Consider the following 12,136-nt stretch of genomic DNA (forward strand, 5'->3'; position numbering starts at 1 on the left):
AGCCAACTTTAACCCAAATCTGTTGTGATTTTAAAGCAAATAACTAATGAATATACAGAGTGGTTTATATGAGTGGCACATGGTCGCAAGGGACATGGAGGGTTATGGGCCGTGTAGGACTGAAGGGTTGGATTGATTGTGGGGTAGGTTTATGTAAGCTGGCATGATCATCATTATGGGCCAAATCCTATGCTGTACTGTTATCTACTTTATGTTCTATGATCCTCCCTTCTCTCCTCATTCTCTTCCTCTCCCAATGACTAATTCTCCTCCCCAGCTCCTCACCCTCCTTATCTCTATTCCTCTCATTCTCCTCCCCACCCCTGACATCCTGTCCCTTTCTCCATTCCACCCTCTTGCTTACATCCCCAACCCTATCATTCTCCTTATCCCTGCCCCTGAGATTATCTTCTTCTCTACAGTGCAGTTCCTGCTCTGCCTCAGGATTTCAGGAGTGTTCAGGAAGAGAGAACTAAATGACTGGCAAGCATATGAAATTCATACAGTAATTGAATGAATCTCTAAGCAGTAATTGGCTCTGATAGGGGTTGATAATTGGCTGCCCCGGTAAAGGCAATCATGTACAAGACCATTGTATCATTGCGAATTCAGAGAGGAACAAAGATCAAGAAAGTCATAATTATGGGGGCACTTAGCGAGGGCAGCAGATGTGAAGTTCTGTAGTTGCAGGAAGGTTCTCAGGATGCGTTCCAGTGCCAGTATCAAGAATGTTGCTGAATGGCTCCAAAGTATCCTGGAGAGAGGAGGATGATCAGCCAGAGGCCACAGTCCTGATCAATATCAACAGAGAAATAGATGATGTCCCATAGGGAGATATGAAGGAGTCAGAGATTAAGAAGCAGGATATGTAATCTCCCAATTATGCCTTGTACTAATAAATACGGAATTCAGCGTGTATGAATCTGTGGCTGAGGACATGGTGCTGAAGGAAGACTTATGGATCATGAACTGTTTGGACTGATTCTAGGGATAGTAACAACTGTATAGTAAAAATGAGTTATAGCTTAACAGATGGGCACCACTACATTTGAAGGTGGTTTTGTTTTGTATGTTGGGCGGGGGAGGGGGGATTGGCTGGTGGGGAAGGAGAGAGAGGAGGTGTTTGAACTGTCCCGGTAGGACATCCCTCTTCTTGACAACGGTCTGAGTTTAAACCATATCCAGGTCACAAAACGTGACGCCACAGAAAGATGGCGTCTATTATTAAGGACCCCATCACCCAGGACTTGCCACCATCAAGGAGGAGGCACAGGAGCCTGAAGACACACACTCAGCATTTCAGGATCAGCTTCTTCCCCTCCATCATCGGATTTCCGACAGGACAAAGAACTTATGAATACTACCCCAGTATGTTTTGTTCTTCTATTTTTGTACTACTTATTTAGTTTAATTTTCGTGTTTTATATACACTTCTTATTGTAACTTACAGTTTTTATTATTATGTATTGGAATGAATGGGTGGCAGGGTGGGGATATGTCTCTACCAAAGGAGATGTAAGGTTCTCCTTCCCTCCACCAGCCTGCAGGTCACCCTTGGGCAAGGTGTAGTACCTTCTTAGCTCGCTGGGGGCAGGTGGCGGATGGTCATATGAGCAGCTGGTGCATATCACAAGTCCTGGTTAGGTGACCACTCTAACTCGGCAAACAATCTCTGAAGAAGGCAACAACCACTTCTGTAGAAACATTTGCCAAGAACAATCATGGTCATCAAGGCCACACTCTCTTCTCACTGCTGGCATCAGGAAGAAGGTACAAGAGCCTCGGGACCCACACTACCACATTCAGGAATGGTTATTATCCCTCAGCTATCAGGCTCTTGAAACAGAGGGCATAACTTCTCTTATCTTCACTCACTCCATTTGTTCCCACAACTTATGGACTCACTTTCAAGGACTCTTCATCTCATGTTTTCAATATTTATTCTTATTTATTTATTATTATTGTTTTTTTCTTTTTGTATTTGCTGAGCTTGTTGTCTTTTGCACATTGGTTGTCTGTCCATCTTGTATGCTGGGTTTCATTGATTCTATTGTATTTCTTTGTATTTACTGTGAATGCCTGCGAGAAGAATACAGGGACATATATGTACTTCGATAATAAGCTTACTTTGAACTTTTTTTCTACTCTTTGCCACAGCTTACATCCTGAATCCTGTTCAGTCTGTAAAATTTAAAAAATAGTGTGATCTAATATATGAACTATTTTATTTGAAATATACGGTTTAAACGATGATTGCTTTTGGTCACTGGAGAGAACTAAAGTATATTGCTCAATCTGGGTTTGCAAGAAAAGGTGTGAAGTAGCAATGGAATATTGAAACCAGTTAACAACATTGTAGAGACAGAATAATAGGGTGGACAAACATTGTAAGACGATGGACGTGCCGGTGATTGAATCAATAAAGTGAAGGGTTGATTGAATTCTTTCATGTATGCACTTATTTGTTCTCATTAAATGAAAGGCAGCAGCACAAACTTCCTTAGAGGAAGAAGCCTCTTCATGAGGACTGGAAAGGAAAGGGGAGGAAGCTAAAAGTTATTTCCAGTCCCGATGAAGTTTCTCAGCATGAAACATTGACTATTTGTTCCTTATATAGCTGTAGCCTAACCTGCTGAGTTTATCTGATATTTAGTGTGTTGCTCTGGATTTTCAACATCTACAGAACCTTTTGTGTTTACCATTTACTGTCTTTCACCTAGATTTGAGCTCCTTTCTCCGACGGATCATGCACAGGCACTCGTGACTGACCATCCAAAATAAGGTCATAGTTTTAACCTCAAAAGTGACTAATAAAAATCAGTAAACTGAAATGGCTGTGAGCATTACCACTGGTTAAGTGATTTTATAATTTTATTCTTTGCTTTCAGATCATCTCCATGATCTATCTATTATCTGTCTTCATAAACTCCACCATTCTGACAATCAGCAGAAATAAAATCACACTTCTAAAATTCCAGACTCTTGAACCTCTTAGATTTTATTCATTTTGCCATTGGCAGCTTTGCCACCAGCCACCAAGGTCTTTTGGTCCTTTAACTTCTCTAACCTCTACTTTTCTCCTTAAATATGTCCTGAAATCTACTCTTTGACCATTTGTGTCACCCTCGTAAGGTTTGGCATCAAATTTTGGTTAACACCAACTCAGGGTAATTATCAGATTAAGAGGATTATATAAGTACATTGTTTTTAGTTGTTATTGAACAGAGAATATTTTGTGGAACTCACTCTTTTAAAACATTTACAAAGTCAGCTAACTTTTGGGAATTATTTGATTGACCTCCCTGTCCTTACTCCATTAGGCACTGGTCAGGTTCAGCTCTAAGATTCTTTCTATATTTTTAATTTCCACCATACCCAAACTCATCTCTCTGTTGGAGCAGAGATTCACTTCAGAATAATATTTTCTACCTATTGCCTCAAGGACTGCAGTACTCTTCCCAATATATAGCAGTGTGTTAACTCATTTTTTGCATCATCTCTTTAGTGCAACTGATAATTCATTGTTGACCATAGCCAGATCAAAACCAATTATGGATTGGTAAAAATGGCGGCCAATCAACCCAATGCCCACATAGTGAGATTACACAGTTCCCAGTTGAACATATTCATTGTAATAAATACAATATATAATATCTGTCAACTCCAGGTATATTAAGATAAACAAAATTTTTGTTGTGGTCAGGTTGGGCATGTGACTCACCGCCTGTTTATAGGCATACTTCCAATATGCCAGCTGTACCACTCCACAGAATAGCACAGCAAAACCAATCAGCACCTGTGGAGAAAGGAAAGAAAACAAACTGAAAACCAGCAAACTTTAGTGCAGTGAACATCTAGAATAGAGACTACTTTGTGAGGAGACTCCCATCACATTCATTGGTGTAAATGCACCTGGGATTGAGGGAGTGTAACCTTGATGTTAACTTACACGCTGCTTTTCGTTAGCCTAGTTTATGAAACAGTGATATAGTGCTTTTGAAATTACTCTTTGCTGGGATGTAGACATTGAAATAGTTTATTTGCACACACAAATACCCCACTTGTGGCAATGCACTAATTACAAAAAATCTGCTTTAGTAATGCAAAGAGACAAATATCAATCAAAACACTTTCTTTTCAATCCCCAGCCTTTTCCAAAATAGAACAGTGGGCTATTTTTAGTGTGTGAGCAGGCATTCAGAGCTGTGGTTTACTGTCTTATTCAAAGACACCTCTGCATTAAAGCACTCCTTTAGTACTAAAAGTCTCCAAGGTTGGTGCCCAGCTCATAGTTTATTGGCAAGAAGTGCTATCACTGAGTCACAACTGACATCTATTAATAGGATTCTGCATTATAATGGAAATGATTCATCTGTGGCTTAATTGAGGATTTTTGAATGATTTACTTCGCTTTCCAGCAGGAAGGGCATTTCCTTCAGAGGTTTTCTTGAATTGTAAATGTTTGCATCTGCAGATGTTAGAAATCTACAGCACATTACAGGCCTTCAGCCCATAATGTTGTGCCAACCATGTGACCTATAGAAGCTGCCTAGAATTTCCCTACCACATGGCCCTCTATTATTCTAAGCTCCATGTACTCTATCTAAGAGTCTCTTAAAAGACCTGTTGTATCTGCCTCTACCACCTTCACTGGCAGTGCATTCCACGCACTCACCATTCTCTATGTGAAAAGCGTTCCTCTGACATCCCCCTTGTACCTACTTCCAAGCACCTTAAAACTATACCCCCTCATGTTAGCCATTTCAGCCCTGGGAAAAAGCCTTTGGCTATCCACACAATCAATGCCTCTCATCATCTTTTACACCTCTATCAGGGCACCGCTCATCCTCCAAGGAGAAAAGGCCAAGTTCACTCAACCTATTCTCATAAGGCATGCGCTCCAATCCAGGGAACATTCTTGTAAATCTCCTTTGCACTTTTCTCTGTAGCATCCACATCCTTCCTGTAATGAGGTGACCAGAATGGAACAAAGTACTCCAAGTGGGGTCTAACTAACGTCTTATATAGCTGTAACATTACCTCATGGCTCTTGAACTCAATTCCACGGTTGATGAATTCCAACACACCATACGCCTTCTTAACAACACTGTAAACCTGCGCAGCAGCTTTGTATGTCCTATGGACATGGACCCCAAGATCTTGCTGATCCTCCACACTGCCAAGAGTCTTACCGTTAATACTATATTCTATCTTCAAATCTGGTTTGTGGTGAACTCCATCTGCCACTTCTCAGCTCAGTTCTGCAACCTATTAATGTCAGGCTGTAACCTCTGACAACTCCCAATTTTTGTGTCATCAGCAAACTTACTAACCCACCCTTCTACTTCTTCATCCAGGTGATTTATAAAAATCACAAAGAGGAGGGGTCCCAGAACAGATCCCTGCAGAACACCATACATCACCATCCTCCAAGCAGAATATGAACCATCTACGACCACCCTTTGCCTTCTGTGGGCAAGCCATTTCTGGATTTGTTAATGACAGATATTGGCTGGTGTGGTTTTGAGCTGTACAGTAAAACTTCAGCCACAACTGTACATCAAAGAAGCTGCCTTCCAGATCAGAGTTTCTTCTGTGCAACAAATCAATATTCATAATCACCTGCAGCCTCTTTCGTCCTCTAGCACGATCTATTCCTTCAGAGTATGCCAATATTTTTCATTACAGAATGCAACAAGGATGTTCCTGTCTGTTCAGGAGGGTGATAAATCTAAGATCATGTTACAGATGAAGACAGATTGTGATGCTGGTATCCATGAAACGGGGTGTGCCAAGGCAATGATGTCTAGCATACAGAAACAGACTGAGACTGAATCAGAGCTGAAATTTTAAGTAAGGACCTAAGGGAAAATGGATCGCTTCCCAAGGGTATCATCTCCCAGCAACAGCATTCATCAATAATGAAATTCACCTCTAGTGCACCAGCCTTTGACCATCTGAAGAAGAGTGTTCAAAGGTCAACATCTCAGACTAGGCGTTATGCTCATGTTGTACTGAGCATCTATAGTGGGCACTTCAAAACATTGGAGAGGTAGCACCGACACAAAATCAGAATGCTGGAAGAACTTGTAGGGTTGTGCAGTGTCTGTGGAGGCAAAAGGCATAGATCAAAGTTTCAGGCCAAGACCCTGAGGCAGGATCTCAACACTGTCTATTTTTTGCCTCCAGAGTTCTTGTTTTTTTTTAATCCAGATTCCAGTATCTCTTGTGTTCTTACCATCAACACAAATCTATTGGCAACATCAGTGAACTATCAGCATTCTCTCCCATGCCAATGTTACCAGTGCTGAAGACCACATTGTCCACAGGCTAGCCATCCAAACCAGGTGTTCTGGTTCCATTCCACTGTGGTAAGAGATTTCCAGGAGGGCAGAAAAAAGCTGCAAGGTATTCTCAAAGCCACGTAGGAAAGGGTAACATTATCCTTAACTTGTGGGAATCCCTGGCTGAGACAGACCAACATTTTAAAGCAGCATCTGAGAAGTCACCAAGCAACTTGAGTATCCTTGACAGGAAGATATGGAGACCAGGCAAAAATAGAAGAAGGAACACAGAACCTCTCAAGCCATAAACACAAGAGATTCTGCAATGCAGGAAATCCAGAGAAACACACACAACCTGGCGTAATTCCAGTTAGTACCAAGGGAATACTATGCTGTCATGGAAGACAGCTTTCATATGTTAAAAGAGATCCTGTCTCTTCATTCAAAAGAACATTGGAGATGGTCTGTCCAATATTTATCTGTTAATCAACATCACTAAAAAGCAAATTATCTGCTTATTATCACACTGTGTATATGTTAGCTGCCTTTTTCCTGACATAATATGGATGACTGCACATCAAAAGTACTTCACTGATGTTACAATGCTTTGTGATTTTGTGACATTGTGAAGGTACCGATTAAATACAAGTCTTTATAGAAACTTAGAAAAACTACAGCACAATACAGGCCCTTCAGTCCACAATGCTGTGCCGAACATGTAGTTACTTGCTTGTAAGTACATGTAATTATTTTATGTAAAATTATTTTCTTAAATTTATTCTGGGAAGCACCTAGATGTTGGATAACATATGGTAAGAGATAGAATTCTGGTATAGAAATGGGAAGCAGCACCACCCACCAAGATCTTTTATCTCATGGGGATAAAGTTAAAGTTGTCAACTTTAGCTTTAACTTTAGCTAGTTGTCAACAATCTGTTAAAGTTGGACCAAATGAGATACAAGAATAAAATGCATCATCTCAGAACAAGTTTAGAAATAACCAATGAAATTCTAGTAGGCTTCAAATATGTACAAAAGAATCCTGAAAGTAGTCTTTGGTTCTAATAACATTTAAAAAATACTTACAAAATCAATGTAGATTATTATGTATCAAATTACTTTTCATAATAGTGTACATATTTCCAGTTTATAAACTTCTATAATTCTTATGAAAGTCATCAATTCTGCTTTTCCTCAGTTCATCTCTTACTGGAACTGTAATTCATATCACCGTTAGTTCAAGACTTGAATATTATAATACACTCCAATCAACCATCCCTCATTCTACCTGTTATGTTTTGTAACTTCAAAACATTAAACTAATTTGAAGGAAGACACGGGAGTCCAAAATGCAAGTCTAAGTTTGTGCTTACTTCAAGCGAGGCACACACCTATCATGTGGTAGTGTGGGGACGTATGCAATTCATGTGTTTATAGACATAACCCGGAATGAATTATTTATACGAACAGGAATGCTTAATCAAACAATATATGTACAAGATTACTCCAATATTGCTGAAAAATTAAGTACACAATGCTCCTCCCTCCTTAGCTATAAACTCCCATAGTATCAAAGCATCTCAACCACATGCACAGTATACTATATAATACAACTATATACAGACATCCATAGCATTCAAATTTTAAATTATTCCATTCAGGTCTAAAGATTTAATTGCTGTGGTGGATTTCTTACTCTTGTGGGATAATGTCTTTCCTGACAGGGAGGTCAAGCTTGGAAAGTGAGATTTGTAGCTGTGAAACACTCTCAGGTTCTGGGACCTGTGGTTATGGCTGTCAGAGTTGACTCTGACAGCAGGAAATGGATTTGAAAGTGATAACCTTATTTCTTCTCTAACAATTAACTCTGATCTCCTCAACTGATTAATGTGTCATCTACAGAGGATATCAGATGCGATCTCCACTGAGTAGGAGAGTGGTGCAGCTGTGTATTTAATCTTTCCGGGTACCCTCTGTTGATCATCTCAGCAGTCCCTCACCAGGACTGCTTGTTCAGGAAACATCAAGCCCCCTTGTTTGAGGAGTGTTAATTTTGCCTCAGCTGGTTGTCCTGCATACATACTCCTTCTGAGGTTGGGTTTAAGGAAATCAAAGTCTGACTGCAAGGGACAACTGAAGGACAGCATAGCTGGTGAGTTATGATAGTGAAATGCGCTGCATTATGATATGCAAAGGGGAAATTGGCGAGCTTCTGATTCAGTACAGTGTCATGCATTCTGCTGACATTGCTTACAATGTTCTTTAAACCCTGAACAAACCTTTTTTACCAAGCGATTTGGAGTTGGGTGAAGTGGTGCAGATATCATATGTCTTACTCCAGTCATTCTTAAGAATAATTGAAACTGTTCCACCACAAAATGTGATCCATTGCCACTGACTAAGTGATCTGGAAAACCAGTCCTTGTGAAGAAGCTTCTCAACACAACAACAGTATGTGAGGTTGTAGTAGAGGCTATTGGGAACACTTCTGGCCACTTTGTAGCTGTATCCACTACTACCAAGAAATTTGTGTCTATGAATGGTCCGGCAAAATCCACATGAATCCTCTGCCAGGGCAATGCCAGCCATTGCCAGGGATGGAGATGCGCTGCTGTTAGCACCTTCTGGACATGTTGGCATTCCAAGTAGAGTATGGCAAGTTGCTTGATCTGCTGATTTATCCCAGGCTACCAGACAAAGCTTTGAGCCAACACTTTCATTTTAACCACACCTAGTTAACCGGCGTGTAGCTCTTCCACTGCTTTGACCCTCAGCATGGGTGGTACAACAACTCTCAATCCCCACAAGGTCAGGGGCAAGTTCATCTCAGTGCTGGTAAGAATGAGGAAACTGGAGCTTCTGTTGCACATTCTAGCCATTTGGGTGGCAATGTAGACCTGAAACAGTGTGGGGACTTTTTTGGTTTCCCTTTGAATTATCTCTGCTGTATCTGGAAGACTATCAATTTGCGTTCGCAAGAATATGTCAAGAGAAGTGTCTCTTTTGTAATTTTTTTCCACTATCTCCTCTTCCAAGGGTAAACGGGACAATCCAAAAGCATTTCTATGATTAGTCGTCCTCTTGATTCAATCTTGTAATTGTGTCCTCCAAGAAACAGAGCCCATCGCTGCATTTGTGCTGCTGCTGTTAGTGGAACACTCTTCTGTGTATTGAAAATGGACACTAGTGGTTGATGATCAGTAATGAGGGTAAACACTCTCCCATACAAGTACAGGTTGAAACATTTTACACTCCAAATCAGACTCAAGGCCTGTCTATTAATCTATGTGTAATTTTTTCTCTGCAGTGGTAAGGGAACGTGATGCAAAGGCTATGGGGCATTCACTTCCATCACTCATAACGTGACATGATTGTATTTATACCATAAGGCGAGGAATCGCAGGCAAGCTTTTTGAAAGCCACCTCACACTGCTTTATCCATGGCCATTTCTTCCCAAACTGTAGCAACGAGTTCAGGGGATGAAGCTCGGTAGCCAAGTTTGGCAGGAACCATTTATGGTAGATGACAAATTCTATAAAGTACCACAGCTGTGTCACATCCTTTAGTCTTCGGGTATCCACCACAACTTGAATTTTCTCAGCATCCTGGTGTGTCAATAGTGTGACCATAGTAAGTGATGCTTCATTTAAAGAATTAACACTTGTCGAATTGTGGCTCTGAGCTCACAATCTTCTAATCTTTTTGATGCTATCTTGAGATTTTGGAGATGTTCCTTGTCATCCTTACCGACAGCAACAATATCATCCGGGTAACACTGAGTGCCTGGGCAGCCTTGCTGTGCCTGGACCATAGCTTTTTGCCAGAGTGCAGGTGCAGATACTATACCCAAGCTAAGCCTATTTTAGCGAAACAGCCCTCTGTGAGTGTTTATGGTGAGAAGCACTTTGACCTCTTGTTCCATCTCCATCTGTAAGTAGGGCATCAGCTGTCCACTTTGCTGAAGTGTTTCCCTCTAGGAAGGTTTCCTCTATCCTGAGGAGAGGGTATTGATCTACTTTCAGTGCTAGGTTGATGGCATCCTATGTCGGGATCCTGTTGGTTGACTCAGCGTTTAGCACTGTCATTCCTACTGATTAATAAACTTCAGAACCTGGGCCTCTGTACCTCTCTCTGCAATTGGATCCTCGACTTCCTAACCAGAAAAACACAACCTGTGCAGATTGGTATTAATATCTCCTCGCTGATGATCAACACTGGCACACCTCAGGGGGAGGTGCTTAGCCCACTGCTCTACTCTCTCTACTTCCATGACTGTGTGACTAGGCATAGCTCAAAAGCCATCTATAAATTTGCTCATAGTACAACCATTGTTGGTAGAATCTCAGATGGAGGCGAGAGGGCGTACAGGAGCAAGATAAGACCAAAGTAACGTCAAGAAGACCAAAGAGCTGATTGTGGACTTCAGAAAAGGTAGGACAAGGTACACAAACCAATCCTCATAGAGGATCAGAAGTGGAGAGGGTGAACAATTTCAAGTTCCTGGGTGTCAAGATCTTTGAGGATCTAACCTGGCCCCAACATATCAATGCAGCTATAAAGAAGGCAAAACAGTGGATACTTTTCATTAGGAGTTTGAGGAGATTTGGATTGCAATCTAAAAAACTCAAAAACTTTGATGTATGTACCATGGAGAGCATTCTGACAGGCTGCATCACTATCTGGTATGGGGGGGGGGGGGGTGAGAGGTGGGGCTACTGCACAGAGTCAAAAGAAGCTACAGAAAGTTGTAAAATGAGTCAGCTCCATCTTGGGTATTGGCCTCCGTAGTATCCAAGACATCTTCAAGAATTGGTGGCTCACTAAGGACCCAGTTCACCCAGGACATCCCCTCTTCTCATGGTTACCATCAGGAAGGAGGTACAGAAGCCTGAAGGCACACAGTCAGTGCTTTAATTGATTTACTTAGTTTTCTGTATTACCGTATTATGTATTGCAATGTACTGCTGCTGCTAAGTTAGCAAATTTCACTACATATGCTGGAGGTATTAAAATTGATTCTGATTCTGATGGTGAACTTACTGGCATTGCCTATGGGCTGCATGCAAGCTTGGAAAGAATCCCTTCAGCCTTCATGCATTCTAGTTCACGGGTTGTTTCATCACAGAAGTGATAAGGAACTAGACAGGCTTTGCAAAACTTGGGTGCAGCATTTTCAATTAACACTAGTTTTTCCTCGATATGTTTGAGTTTTCCAATACCATCCTTGGCACCATCCTGTACCTTTCTTAATTTGCTTTCATTTGGTTTCATTGCAGTGGATGCGGAATGCAATTGGTGGATGGATTTCCAATCAAGTTGTAGTTGTCTCAGTCAATCACACCCCAACAATGCTGGTCCTTCTATTGGTATCAGATACAAGCTCAATGTGACTTGTTGGTTGTTGTATTTTGCAATTGCAAATATCATTCCCACAGGATTTATATTTTCTCCAGTCTAAGTTCTTAGTTGAATATCTGCAGGATTCAGTTTGGTATCTTGAAAATGCTATTCAATCTCATTTTGTGGAATGATTGTAACAGCTGAGCCAGTGCCCAATTCCATTTCAATTAATTTGCTATTCATTTCTGGCATAAGCCACATTGCTTGGCTATTGTTAATTTTCATAATGTAAATCTCAAGGCTACACAATACTTTGTCACTTTCTTCATTATCAGATAATACTTTTAATGAAACTGCAAAATGACATTTTATCTTTTTGTCTTCTCTGTGCAGTTTATTTTTGTCTGCCCATGCTCTTTGTATGTGATCTACTTTGTTGCATTTTATACAAGTTTCACCTTTAAACCTGCATTGGTCTGGTGTATGTGAGCCCCTGCCACAAGGGTAACAT

At 40.9% G+C, this 12,136-nt stretch overlaps 1 protein-coding gene across 1 annotated transcript in view; it reads right to left on the reverse strand.

The window, feature by feature from the left end:
* LOC140728759 (tetraspanin-32-like) overlaps window positions 1-12,136 on the reverse strand; it is a 64,542-nt gene that overhangs the window by 20,316 nt on the left and 32,090 nt on the right. The window contains exon 4 of the mRNA XM_073047709.1: window positions 3,722-3,796. Coding sequence (XP_072903810.1) covers window positions 3,722-3,796 — 75 coding nt within the window. The remainder of the gene's footprint in view (window positions 1-3,721; window positions 3,797-12,136) is intronic.

The sequence above is a fragment of the Hemitrygon akajei genome, chromosome 6, assembly GCF_048418815.1.
Source record: "Hemitrygon akajei chromosome 6, sHemAka1.3, whole genome shotgun sequence".
Lineage (NCBI taxonomy): Eukaryota > Metazoa > Chordata > Chondrichthyes > Myliobatiformes > Dasyatidae > Hemitrygon > Hemitrygon akajei.